The sequence below is a fragment of the Homarus americanus genome, unplaced genomic scaffold (assembly GCF_018991925.1).
Source record: "Homarus americanus isolate GMGI-L3 unplaced genomic scaffold, GMGI_Hamer_2.0 scaffold50281, whole genome shotgun sequence".
NCBI lineage: Eukaryota > Metazoa > Arthropoda > Malacostraca > Decapoda > Nephropidae > Homarus > Homarus americanus.
In genome coordinates this window covers 1751106-1766372 of record NW_024742338.1, presented here as the reverse complement: position 1 = coordinate 1766372, position 15267 = coordinate 1751106, and the positions used below count along the sequence as shown (strand labels likewise).

The window sequence follows — 15267 nt, the reverse complement described above, 5'->3', positions numbered from 1 at the left end:
ATATATATATATATATATATATATATATATATATATATATATATATATATATATATATATATATATATATATATATATATATATATATATTAAATAGTTTGTGTACCATTATAATATTACTGTACTTTCACATACTCAAATATAGTATGCTTTAAATACACATCAAACATACTTAAACTTTATAAGTTTCCTTAATCCTCAACAGGTTACAGGTTGTGTGTGTGGCGGGGGGGGGCATAGCAAGGGTGTAGCTCATGACGTGGCCGTGATGATGTGGGTCAGGTGTTAGGTCAGACACGACAAGGATTAACTTGCCGCCGATACAAAGGGATGGATTAACGTCTCCAGTTGCTGCAGATATGGGTGATGAGCAGACCCAAAAGTGCCGCCCCCCCAAAAGTGCCGCCCGGGGCGGACCGCCCCCCCCTAGCTACGCTAAGGGTACCTGCATTCGCCATACAGTACACAGTATATATTGAATAATGTTAACTTGTAAGGAAGATTTTACCGAGCAAGTTAAGATGGTTAAATGAAATACTTGGTATATTAGAAATCCTTTATCTTATAACTTTAGTTAACAGACAATGTGAAAACGGAGAATAAATGCATTTGAGACATAGTAGTGACAGCCATCCACCTTCTGAGCTTCCAACACCCGACTCAGCTGGGACACAGGATCCCCAGACCCACCTTGCCACCCTAAATATGAGGGTTTGAATAGGTTAAACCAGGGTTGAGTTAGATTAGATGAAGTTTAGGGTAGGGTTCGATTATACGAAGCTTAGGGTAGGTTAGGTTGGGCATTGGCAAGGTTTGATATGGTTAAGTTGAGTGTGGGTAAAAAATATTAGGTAAGGAAGGTTAGGTAAAAATGGTTTTATTATATTAGGGTAAGGATGAGGTAGGGAGTAGGTAAGATGGAATAATACTGATTTAGGCGACAGTATTTGGGTGCATCAGTTTGGTTAGGAATAAGTTTAGGTTTGGTTAGATCAGATTAGAGTGGAATTGGGTTAAGTTAGGTTTAAGGTACACCAGAGTTGGATTAAAAGAAAGTTAGCTTAGGTTAAATTAATTAACTTAGAAAATATTTGGTTGGTTAGGTTAGGGGAAGGTAGATTTCAGTTTGGGTGATCGAACAATCCCACCTCAGGCAGCTGCTCTAATCTCAGCCAATTGGAGAATAGTAAACAGGAGAGGACTGACACCATGCAATCAAGTGACCTGTTTCATGGCCATCCAGCAGCGGTATCATAAACTTACCAATGGGAGGTTCAATGAAGGAGAGGTTTAATCTACGGTTTAGCTTAGTCAACAGGGAAGTTTAATCTAAGGTTTAGCTTAGTCAACAGGGAGGTTTAATCTAGGGTTTAGTTTAGTCAACAGGGAGGTTTAATCCAAGGTTTTGCTTAGTCAACAGGAATGTTCACTACTGTGTAAGATTTAGCCTATTCAACAGGGAGGTTTAATCTAAGGTTTCAGCGGGTTTCACACTGAGCTGTCACGACACAACACAACACGAAAGTAGTAGTCAAGAATGGCAATGCAGACATATATTTATTCTACTGTATCTCAGCTAGGCCCTTGGCAAATATACTTATATATCCCTTTTAAAACTTTTATCCTCATCACTGATCAGCTCGTTAGCCGCTTCGGCGATCGGTCACGTCTCGTTTCGCATTGTTGGCAAGTACTGGGCATGCACCGGCACCTGAACCTGCTCCAGCGTTGATCAAGTCTGGTCTTGAAAGAGCTTACACACGGTGCCATCACAACATTTTCTGGTAGATTGTTCCAAGAGATCACAACTCACTCTGAAAAAGTTTGCTCTCACAGTTTTCTGGACCTGCGGCTTCTGTATACAGTTTATAAATTATATAGCTATTACTTACTGGTGATCTTCAGATCATTTGAAATTCCCTCCCAAAGCTTATCCACAACTCCTCTATTGCTGTGATCCTTCATAGTGAAGTTATAAATTGCCCTCCATCTTCACATTTTGGAGTATGGAACTTGACTGGCCCTAATAAAGAGCAGCCAGACAGCACCAGGCATGACAGTTGGTGTTTTTGTCACGTCGCATTGTGTCCGGTCAGTGTGAAACGGCTTCATCTAAATCCTTCATTTTTGTTTGCACCAGACATGACTGGTGGAGTCGTGTCGTGACAGTTCAGTGTGAAGCCAGCCTTAGCCTGGTCAACACGGAAGTTTAATCAAAGCTTTTGCCAAGAGGAAGTTCAATCCAAGGTTTAGTCAACAGGAAGGTTCAACCTAGCCAACTGAAGTTTAATCCAAGGTTCAATTTAGCTAACACCGGTTCAATATTCAACTTAGCCAAAATGTTCTTTAGCTAAGAGGTTCATTCCAGGATTCAGCCTAGTCAACAGGGATGTTCAATTCTAGATTCATTTTAGCCAATAGGTCCAATTCATCGAAACTAACAGAGGTTCAAGGTCTGGCTTAACCAAGAGGGAGGTTCAATTCTAGCTTGCAGCAAATCAATGCAATGCTCAGTTGAGCCAAAAATGAGGTTCAATCCGAAGCTCAGCCAGTCAACATAAGTTTAATCCAGGGTTCAGTCTAACCAACAGGGAGGTTCAGTCCCATTATCATTTCAACTGATGTTCAATTCCAAATTCACTCTTACTAACAGAGGTTCAATCCCAGGTTCAATCAAGCCAAAAGATTAAACCTGTGGCTCTTATACTCAACTGACTCACTCAACCTGGAAATACAGCCAACAGGATTCAATCAGGCTCAAGAATGAAACTGGGTTCAACATAGCCCAAAGGAGACTCAAGTTGGGGGAGAGGGTTCAAAATAGTCCACAGGAGGTTCAAATTTGGGGAGAGTTCAACATAGCCCATAGGAGACTCAACTTGGGGGTGGAGGGGTTCAACTTAGCCAAGGATGATGCAGAGGAGGTTCAGACTGGGGTTTCACTCTAGCCAAGCCAAGAAAGATTTAACAGCATTACAGATGAAAGAAAACGTAACAATAGTTTTCTCAAATGATATCATGACATCTTGATGTGAGACAAAAACAGAAAAATAAATAAATGTAAAACACCAATACAATAAAAAAACACAAACACTTTAAATAATTATATAAATAAATAGATCACCTGAATATTAGGCCCCCTCTAGCTTATTTGACCTGATGATTAAATACCCTTATGCTACCTAGGAGGGGTTAGGTTAGGTTTGATTATTCTAGTTACGTCAGGTTAGTGTTGCCGTTCAATCAAGTAAAATAAGCTAAGGGGCTAATCACTAAGTGTTCCTAATAATGTACAGATAAAGCAGAACAGCTCAGGAAGTTTTAGAAAAATAGAAATACTGTAGCAGTGAAAATCTTCTCGTTACGGCTATCCTTCCACAAGCATCAACACATTTATATCAACAGTGAATGAGGGACACCACAAGACAAGTCATTTGGTAGCACGGGCAAATTCTCTTACAACACCAGATAACACCATACTAATACTGTACTGTTGACCTTCATTCAGTGATATCAATTACATGGTTGCAGTGCAGTACGTGACTACGATTAATACTACCGGGTAAACCTGTGCATTACGGCAGGTGTCATATTAACGTCAAAGCTTTTATATATTATTTTTGTAAGGTGTTATGCTGCAACATCCTACTCAATGCACTGAACATTTTAATTTTGACTTAAATTTTTGGTGGGACTATACTTTTGACATAATTAGGAAAAAAATTTACTCTTGAAATTTTGACACGTCCACTGGTACCTATATGAAATCTCGTTTTTAATGTGTTTGCTCATTAATCATTTGTATTTAGATTATATAAACATGTGACACTGCATAATACTTTGAACATATAAATCTTCATTTATCTCCTACACATTTTATAAAAGCAGAGAAACTCCTTGGCTCTACCAAAACAAAGTCTATCTCCCAAATATAATCTCCTGCAGTGAACACTACAGGAGTGATTGACATGAGGAGACACCACAGCGCTCCTCTCTACACTCAAATGTTATCACTTATACAAGGAGACAGTTCTTATTTACAAAGGTTTGCATCTGGAAAATATTAAGTGCCCATAAAACTTGGGACAAGAGGAGCAAACTATAATACTGTAGCATTATATAATAAACGGTACATGAATATCTGAACATGGGTAACTGACCTATCAACTTAACTACAGCCCCTTTTGGTTTCTCTAACAACAGACAAATGATCAACCACCTGAACAAGTTAGAAGCTTAAAGGTGGCAAAAAGGACAATCAAGGAGGTAACAGAGTAACAACAAAGAATAGAAATAACTACTTATAAGACTAAGTAAGTACAGTATGTAAGAATTCATATAAGTTAACTGCTACCATATTGGGAAATCCATAGATTTTTTTTCATTTTAATATCTAATACAACAAAAATCCAACTTGTGATAGAGTAATAATTCCAAGTACAACTTAATTTTTTTTAGATTACTCGTATATATAACAATGAAAATGAAGAAAAATTATGATGAATTCACCGAGACAGCAGTATGACCATTTGGATTCACATACAGTACTGTAATCAACTTTTATGAACTGCTATGGTTGCTATGGATATCAAAAGTGGGCAAAGCTTGATTGACAAATCATTTTCTTTACAGTACTTCAATCGTACAGCTGAACCTATATGTACTATGTGTGTCCAGAAAAATGCCTCTTCACCACAGATAGTTCATCCCAGTGGTACTAATGCCACCAGCTAATCAACTGGACATAATATGCATACAAACATGTACACAAATGTACACACAAACATTATTGAATATGTTTGGCCAATCATATACAAATGACAAACTATCCATGTAATAAAAATTACATATAACATTTAATACAGTAAAATTTGTGAATGTGTTTGAGGCACAGAAACTTTCTGCTGAAGTGTACAAGATGTAAACTGGCATTCTCATGAATGAATAAACAGGTGAGATTGTAAAGAAGCCTATGAATGACCTACTATTCTGAATAGAACAATTTGCAGAAAACAACAAATTCTGAAGAGTGAACATGACTCACCTGTTACATAAACATATTACCACCATTTAGTCTTAATCAACCACTTCATATAAGGCATATTTCACATAATTCCTCAACGTGTGTTGGATAAAGTAAAGAATAAGACTGGAAGATACAGATTAAATACACTAACGTTTGATTAAAGCAACACTGACGCCAGCACAGAGGTCTTCGTCTTGCTACACCACCACTCACACCTGAACATTCTCAATTCCTGAAAATCAAGAGTAAAAGAAAATGACTCTCAGGACACGATGTTGGTTCAGCACTACAATCACCAATTTAGACATTATGACTAGTTGGAATACACCTTGTCTGCAGTTACAACACAATGGTATAGACCACTAAGGACATAATGCTCTGGAGACTAGTAGGATACACTCAGCCAATGACCAGCTAAGACTCACAATAGAAAGTCATCACTTGGTAAATACCATGACAGAGACCAGGTCAGTCACACTGAGCCAGAAACCAGTTACCTAGGACACAACATACCAGTAACCAGCTAGAACCCATAATGCAAGTGACCAATTAAAGTATACCATGATAAGAGACCAGTTAAGACATACTATGCCAGAGACCAGTTACAAATTAGGACAAATGATGGTAAGGCCAGTGAGTAGTCCATTAAATATCCTTGATTCCCATTTATGAAAACAAAATTACTGTACTCGTAGCTTCATGTTCTTGTCTAATACTGTACTTCCCAGATGCTATTAACAGAAACAATATAGCAACATCAATCCCATCATTTAGGGTCTTAAAGGAAGTCATATCCATTTTTCAAACACCTGGAATGTTTGTTACATATAAATCGAACCTTTTATGCGATCCTTGCACTCACAATTTTCTGCAACTGGCTATTAATAAGTTGTTTCTCTTCACTCTGGACCACAAATCTAAACAAGAAAATATCACTGAAAATGAAACTGTGCACTCTTTTAACATTACGTATCATATAAACATAAGATTAATGTGATGATAGTACAATACAGATTCCTTTACTGACAATGTCTTGGTGTGATATTACCAGCATATATTAATGATGTTGAGTTTAATTATCTTTTTATGTTCCTCATGTTACTTGCAGCATTTATATTTTTTTTTAAGAACAAGACATTTGCAGACTTAAGAATCTCAATAAATCAAATTGCTAGTACAGTACTAACTCATTAACAACATTACATATCTTAAAATCCATATGTATGTGTGCATGGTTTAAAAATACAATGTTATGAGTGGAAACAAACATTGAGTACGGTACATAATTGTGTTACGAGTGGTTTCAAATCGCTACGTGAATATATATATATATATATATATATATATATATATATATATATATATATATATATATATATATATATATATATATATATATATATATATATATATATATATATATATATATATATATATATATATATATATATATATATATATAAATATCTAGTATTGGCATTGTAACGAGGTAATCTTTGGTACTTTTTGAAGCTGGTTGTGATGCTAATACTGTCATAGGTTGAGCACACTGATGAGCTGACATATCAACAAAAGTTATTATTTACACTTGAAATATTTCTACCTAGCTAATTTTATATATATATACAGCTCTGATTCTGAATACTGTAGTTCAATATTTCATGTCAGCTTCATTTTCTTTTGATATTCTTGTTCATAATTCCAGTCTTTTATTGATCTATTTTATTTTCAAAATATTTTTTTTTCAAAAATTAAAGCACTTTCTTCCAAGATACATAATTTAGATATACAGAAATCCCAAATACATTTCCAGGTCATTAGCTTATGGTACCATTTTGGCAGCAAAGGTAAGGTTTCTACATTCCATCAAAAAGACCATTTCAAAGCAACCCAAATTTAGTCTTATAACAGAACGAGGCAAGAAACTAGAGATCCTTCTTGAGCTTATTGTGTTGGACAGTGGTAGAAGTAGTGGCAGTAGCGTTGGCAGCCTCTTTCGTATCGGTGCCGGATGCCTTTTTGGGGGCCAGTTTGTCCACCTTCTCCTTCCTGCGTATCTGATACTCCACGATCAGTCTGCACGTCAGCATGAAGAAGAACACCTGTAAAAAATTAGGAACATATTCAATGCAAGGCTTTCATTACACTCAAACTGCTGGCCAAATTGACCAATAAGGCTGATGTTTATGCCATTTCTATTCTTTCTGAAGCAAAATACTATACTGCTGTTTTTCTGGCAACAAAAATGCTTGTAAACTAAAATTAGTTGACCTTTGAATGCATATGTATTAATATCATTAGTGGGCATTGCTATACTGTATTTTAACCCATTTGTTAAATGACTTTTACTTCTATTTTTATCCTCTTCACCACTGATCGGCTTGTTAGCATCTTGGGCAGTCGATCACATCTCTGTTACACATTGTCGGCAAGTACCAAGCATGCACTGGCTCCCGAATGTATCTGAACCTGCTCCAGTGTTGGCCATGTCTGGTCTTGAAAGACCTCACACTTGGTGCTGTCACAAAACTCTATGGCAGGATATTCCAAGAGTTCACAATTCTCACTCCAAAAAAGTTTGCCTTTACAGTTTTCTGGACTTGTGACATTTTCAACCTTGAGCTGTGACCCCTTGTGGGGCGGGCATCTGCCAGCTCCAGGTGTGGACACTTGACTGAGTAAGTGCCTTTGAAATGTTTATACACCTCAATTAAGTCATCCCTTACCCGTCTGTAATATAAACTTGGCAGTTGCAGGCACATTAATCTCTCTGGATAACTGAGGTGCCGGAGTGCAGGCACCAGTCTGGGGGCACTCCTTTGGACATTTCCAATCAACTGACAGTCCCTAGCATATCTTGGGACCAGATGAGGTGACAGTACACCAGGTGGGAAAGCACTGCTGAGCCCCTGAAAATCCTGTTCTGCAGATGTGTGGACAAGCAAAAGATCCCCAGTGACCGGAAAATGGCATATGCAAGTTGTATATTCAAACAGGGAGATCGTATTCTACAAATAACTATAGGCCGGCAGCTTGATCAGTATAGTGTGTAAAGTATTAGAGAGCATTATACAAAATGTCTTGATTGAATATCTACTAAGAAACAACCTAGTATACGAATGCCAGCATGGTTGGATGTCGGGACGCTCCTGCTTGACACAATTACTTAAGGTGCTCTATGTGTAGACCCAGATCCTGGAGCGTGGTGGCAATATCGACAACATATACCTGGATTTTGCTAAGGCTTTCAACAGCATACCCCATAGAAGGTTGCAAATTAAACTGGAAGGGTATGGAATTCACAGGAGTGTCCTCGCATGGATCATAAACTCTTTTCATGGCTGCAAGCAGTGTATGGTGATCAATGGCACGAAATTAGCATGCATACACGTGACAAATGGGATACCAGAAAGCATTGTGACAGCACCAAGTATGAGCCCATCAAGACCAGACTTGACCAACACTGGCACAGGCACAGATACACTCTGGAACCAGTACTTGCCAACAGTGCATAGCAGAAACATAAACGACCGCCCAAGCTGCTAATGAGCCAATCAATGGTAAAGAAGATAAAGTACTGGAATCGAGTTGGGAACTCTTGTAATAACCTGCCAGACAGCACCAAGAATGAGTTTCCCTGAATGCAGACTCGACATGTTTAATACTTGCTAGTAATGAATAACAGAGAATAGACTGTATGGCTAGTAAGGTAACATGAAAATAAGTACCTGTAATACAATTAAAATGAAATAGGCTAAAACAGAAGAATAATTTCTTGAGATACCCTGTGTTGGTCAGGTGAGTAGGTTAATACAGCAGGTCAGGAGAGCGAGTGTTATGACAGCAGGTAATTAGGCAGAGGTAATGACAGCAAGTATTGAAGTTAGGTAGGTAAGTAAAGAATGAGAGCAGGTAGGTAAGTACAGGTAGAAGGTAAGAAAAAAAAGGAAGGCATGGTACTCGTTGTAAAGAACGTAAATAAATGAAGAGGAGAAAGTAACGAGGGAAGATCAGCTAACATAGAAGCTAAAGAAACTCTTAAATTAACAGGTATAAACAGCAGGTAAGTATGGAACACGTGTATCACTCATCATTGTGTCCTGGATTCAATCCCCAGTCTGGGACAAATGTGAGAAGGGTGTTATCACTCGTGGCCCTACCAAATATTGCAGGTTTTCTCCGGGTATGTACTCTGATTTCTTCCTATACTAACACTGAACAATACAGGTCATAACAGAGCAACAGAACAGAGCAACTGCCTGAATAGCCAGCAAGCTGTTAAGTGGTGAAATGATAATATAAAATAAAAACAACAGGTAGGTAAAGAACACAACTCACCAGGGAAGGAGCTAGTCTTTCAAACTTGTCCCCGACCATCCAGTGATTGTATGTGGCAAACAGCATCATTACTGCTAACACCAGGTTGGCTGATTGCTTTATTCGTTCTGAAACAACAAAAATCAATTAAAATAGAAAGAACTGAAACTTGTGTGAATCCAGTTAATAATACATTTTCTGAGTCCAATTAATATATTTTGAGTTCTATTCATAATACATTTCCTGAATCCATTTAATAATATATTTTCTAACAGTTTCTTCCGACACCTTCACCATAAAAAGGACCACCAGGTTCTTCTCAACATCAAAGGGGTCACCCAGTTACTGTAAACATAAGGAAGTTCACCAAGTTACTGGAAACATAAGGAAGTTCACCCAGTTACTGTAAACATAAGGAAGTTCACCCAGTTACTGTAAACATAAGGAAGTTCACCAAGTTACTGTAAACATAAGGAAGTTCACCCAGTTACTGTAAACATAAGGAAGTTCACCCAGTTACTGTAAACATAAGGAAGTTCACCAAGTTACTGTAAACATAAGGAAGTTCACCCAGTTACTGTAAACATAAGGAAGTTCACCCAGTTACTGTAAACATAAGGAAGTTCACCAAGTTACTGTAAACATAAGGAGGTTCACCAAGTTACTGTAATGATAAGGAAGTTCACCAAGTTACTGTAAACATAAGGAAGTTCACCCAGTTACTGTAAACATAAGGAGGTTCACCCAGTTACTGTAAACATAAGGAGGTTCACCCAGTTACTGTAAACATAAGGAAGTTCACCAAGTTATTGTAAACATAAGGAAGTTCACCCAGTTACTGTAAACATAAGGAGGTTCACCCAGTTACTGTAAACATAAGGAGGTTCACCCAGTTACTGTAAACATAAGGAAGTTCACCCAGTTACTGTAAATGTAAGGAAGTTCACCAAGTTATTGTAAATGTAAGGAAGTTCACCAAGTTACTGTAAATGTAAGGAAGTTCACCAAGTTATTGTAAATGTAAGGAAGTTCACCAAGTTCCTCTAAATATAAAAGAATTCATGAGGTTCGTCTGCCCATAATAGAGTCCAGCAGGTTCCTTGGGCAATAATTGGGTCCACTAGAGCCCCTTAAACACCTCACAATGGGTCAGGCCCCCCTACTGTGTACCTGGTCGATGTAATGATTCATGGAACGGTACTCGGCCATCCTATACAAAGCCTGGACCACCCATAATTCACTTGCCTCTGGCGTTTGCCAAGAGTGATGATAAACGTACAAGAAATTATTCATAACCTGTTCTCAAGCTCATTTAGTAAGGTTGATAGATGGATGGATACAGTTTAAGGTCAATTTATCTTGTTCTTGGGTTACAAATGGCTGTCCATGTGTGTTCATTCATCAGTGTGAAGGTCCTGTGGCCCACTTGATGATGGTCTTCCCTACACATCTAGAACACGGAGGTGCTGACATAAATGGAATTTTCGCCAGCAAATTAAGTTTTCGTACATGATCAAATTTATCCCATAATACTTAAAAATTCTATTAGATTGTAAAATAATTTTAAGAAACATTACTTAGGTGGACTGTGATCTTGAGCATCACTTCCATGTTCTGGTACTTGTACCATGCAAGGGATTGACACTTTTCAAAGATTTCTAAGGATGTCTCTGATATCTTGTTAAAAGTTAATCATAAAATTATTGAGGTTCTGGTTATACTGTACACACAAAATAAATTAGATAACATATTCCTTAATCAACATCTTGAAGTTCAGAAATCTGTATTTTTTCTGACTTTCTGTTTCAAACGTCTCCATACACAATACTGTACTATGAAAGGCCAACGTTTGCAGTTCCCCATATATTTCGCCAATTAAGAGCATAAATGTAAAGGTATTAGCATGTGAGATAGATATACTGTACCTATGCTGGGGCTGTATTTGCTCGTCATTACAGTATTTACATGTCAAGACACAGGCAGTGATAATCTGAACAGGAACTACTGTATAAAGGAAACAGCATCAGCTCTGTTTCTAACAATTAAATGGAAGGAGTTACTGGTAGCAAACTGTCCACTCAAACACCTGAACCATTTCCGAGTCCGCCTAAGATGTAAGTTTTGGGAAACCAGTGTTATGGATCACAAATTGGGTGAGACTGTATAAGTACAGTTTTCAGTATCAAACTATTTTTAGATCACCTAGTACATAAAAGAAGAAGAGAGCTTATGTCATCATCCTAGCATCTAAGACAAAGTTCCGGTACAAGTAGAGACAGGGTGGCGTGTACTGCATTAGACTGCTTTCACTTCTCCAGCAGTAAAGTTACCGGGTATATGTGCTGTATCCATACTGCCCCTAACAGGTAATCATGTCTATAGTACTGTACTGTACTCACTCATTATTTTTTTTTACCTTGTATTGGCTGCATGAAAAGTAGAGATGTAAAGAACCTACTGAAGGGTAATACTGTACAATAGAAAAGAAACACAACTGGCTATAGATTAATATGACTTTACTTACTGGAAGGGATGAAGGTAAGACAGAATCCACAGAACACTTCGAGGCCACCCACAGTTCGTCGGTACCACTTTGAGGGGATCTTGAACTCGAGTGTCTGGGCCAATGGGAAAACCTTGCTGTAGCGGGTAAACTCTTTCCGCTGCGAAAAGACAAAACTTATCATTACACAGAGTCACTGATATAGGTACTTGGAGGGCATTGTCTTTGATTTACATTTAATAGTTTTTGACATCCTCTCTGCCCATATGGTCTCAACTAACACAACAGAGCTGAACCGTATTTTATTACCATGGGAAAGTGTAAGTGAATGAACAAACCCCATCAATAACACGTGTAACTTTGTAAGATTTATTAAAAAAAATTCTGATCAATGATTAATGGGAAGCATCAATTTAAACCTTGTACCCTGCCTGATCCAAGAACACTAATGAACAAATACCAGACTACCGGCGTTCTCTTAAGCTTCTCCTGCATGTATGATAACTTATTTACTCAGGGGTTCTGGAAGATGGGAGACTTATGAGGTTCTGGAAGATGGGGACTTATGAGGTTCTGGAAGATGGGAGACTTATGAGGTTCTGGAAGATGGGAGACTTATGAGGTTCTGGAAGATGGGAGACTTATGAGGTTCTGGAAGATGGGAGACTTATGAGGTTCTGGAAGATGGGAGACTTATGAGGTTCTGGAAGATGGGAGACTTATGAGGTTCTGGAAGATGGAAGACTTATGAGGTTCTGGAAGATGGGAGACTTATGAGGTTCTGGAAAACTGGGAGACTTATGAAGTTCTGGAAAATGGGATATTCAAGGCAAAACATATCCACAGTACTGTGTGTGTATATATATATATATATATATATATATATATATATATATATATATATATATATATATATATATATATATATATATATATATATAAATAAATTATGTAATGCTAAATAAACAGAGGGTTGGCATAGGTGTTAGAGGTGATGTTGACATGATCTATTATTAAACAGGGAGGCGATGACTCACTGATGGCCAAGGTGACAATCCCCCTAAACTTTACACACACACACATTATCAACACACTTCCCTCCCTCCCTCCCTTAATCACCACACTTCACTCCCACCCTTAACCATCACACCTCCCTCCCTCCCTTAATCATCACAACTCCCACCCTCTGTGTCTTGCTACCGTGAAGCCAAGTATAACTGAAGTAAGTGACGGAAACCACCTGGTGTGACCATTACACAAACAAATCTCTCTCCCTTCTCCCTCACACCGATCTTCCCTCCCTGCCCCCCTGCCCACTCTCACAGATTCAACCTACACTCTTACAAATACTCCAAGTCATATGTGTGTGGTAGTACACGTGTGTGGTAATATTTTAACACAAGGTCACATGTCTAGTAGTAAACAAAGACAGCCACATGTCTAGTAGTAAACAAAGACAGTCACATGTCTAGTAGTAAACAAAGACAGTCACATGTCTAGTAGTAAACAAAGACAGTCACATGTCTAGTCGTAAACAAAGACAGCCACATGTCTAGTAGTAAACAAAGACAGTCACATGTCTAGTAGTAAACAAAGACAGTCACATGTCTAGTAGTAAACAAAGACAGTCACATGTCTAGTCGTAAACAAAGACAGTCACATATCTAGTAGTAAACAAAGACAGTCACATTTCTAGTAGTAAACAAAGTCACATGTCTAGTAGTAAACAAAGAGTCACATGTCTAGTTGTAAACAAAGACAGTCACATATCTAATCATAAACAAAGACAGTCACATGTCTAGTAGTAAACAAGGACAGTCACATTTCCAGTAGAAAACAAAGTCACATGTCTAGTAGTAAAACAAAGTCACATATGTGGTCATACACTAACACACGTAGTAGACAATATACATTTAATACAAACTACAAATACTATATACATCTGACTACACCCACAAATATATATGTCACTTCAGATGTCCGTATACCTACCTACGGTGTACTGTATAAAGGTAAAGTTACCGCCTACACAGCTTCTCTCACGGATACAACAATTGTGTTTTTAACTTCTTTGGCGATAAATTCTGTACAATTTCTTTTCTACGGCCGTTGTGTAAGTACTGTACAAAGTCTGTGTAGTCCTAATTTATTTTTGTTATTAGTTGTAGTAAATAGGCAACGATTTGTCCATGGTAAGACTTGTGGTCAGTACTTATGACAGCTGAGACACCTATATTTAAACCCTAAGTGGGTATATATAGTTATACACTATATGACAGCGTATTATGGTAAATGTTGATATATATAAATCATAATGTAATTGTGTGTATATAGATGACTGTAAGCCATTGTTGTGTAGAACTAGTAAAAATACAAAATAATAATGTGATAAGTGTAATTTTCGAATCTACTTATTAAATAAACTTACACGTTATAATAATGTACAGTGTATAGTGAGAATGATTGCAGCATCAGTAAAAGTGTGAAGATGTGAGCCAGAGATGTTTATAACGAGGTTCTTGTTCAATTGATAACTATATACATTTAAAATAACCCCAAATATGTGTCATTTAGGTCATATTCACATCAAGGTGATTTATTTTAGATACAGGAGCTGTAAGTACCGTGTTAGCTTGGCTCGAGAGATCATGCCGGCAGCATCATGTTTTGCCTCTGGTAGCACGACGATGTGTTATGTAGGCCACAGAAGTAAGCTGAAGACTCAAAATAAAGACTGCTCACACTACACTCGTTAAATACTAACTAAACATCCCTTACAGTTATTTCCTGGTACATTTGACTTTTGTAATTACAATAAGAATCACTAGTTTGGAAAGATGGTTGATGTGACCCAGAGATAAACACGAGTATTCCTGTTCTTCCATACTTACGAGGTCTTTATGGAGTTCCTTGCTGATCTGTGGAGTTAATTTCGTTGTGCCTACAAAAATAAAGAATATACCCAGTAATACAGATAGAGATTTTAAGACTATAGACGCCATGGTTGCGAGCTGGCGACTGTCACTCAGTGCCAGTGTTTAGCTCCTGTGTCCCTGCGTGCGCACACAGTCTGGCCAGTGTTAACTCAATCACCACGAACGAGATCCTCAAAACCAATATTATTTTCTTTTCAAAGCAGATGGTCTATATACAAGCTATTATTACTATTCTTAAATTAATAATGCCATAATAATTTTATATCTTTTAGGATAACTCCGGTTGGTTTGTGTCACATGAAAAAATATATGGTTTAGTTAGTCTTCTTCGTGGTGAACTATTAACACAGGTCGTTTTGTTTCGCGCACCCCTGCCGCACGTTGCCTCGTGTCCGGAACATGTGATTCAAAACTTCATCTACTCGTATATTAATTTATTTTTTATATAATCCTCTATAATTCAGTAATTCTAAATATTTGATGAG

The 15267-nt window shown here is 37.6% G+C and overlaps 1 protein-coding gene across 1 annotated transcript; it reads right to left on the bottom strand.

The window, feature by feature from the left end:
• Positions 1–542: 542 nt before the first annotated feature.
• LOC121876790 (novel acetylcholine receptor chaperone-like) lies at positions 543–14900 on the bottom strand. Its single transcript, XM_042382184.1, has 4 exons — positions 14738–14900; positions 11868–12006; positions 9365–9471; positions 543–7128 (listed from the first exon to the last, which is right to left on the bottom strand). Exons 1-4 carry the CDS (start codon positions 14846–14848, stop codon positions 6952–6954), a joined length of 534 nt encoding a protein of 177 aa, XP_042238118.1. The 5' UTR covers positions 14849–14900; the 3' UTR covers positions 543–6951.
• Between the last annotated feature and the right edge of the window lie 367 nt (positions 14901–15267).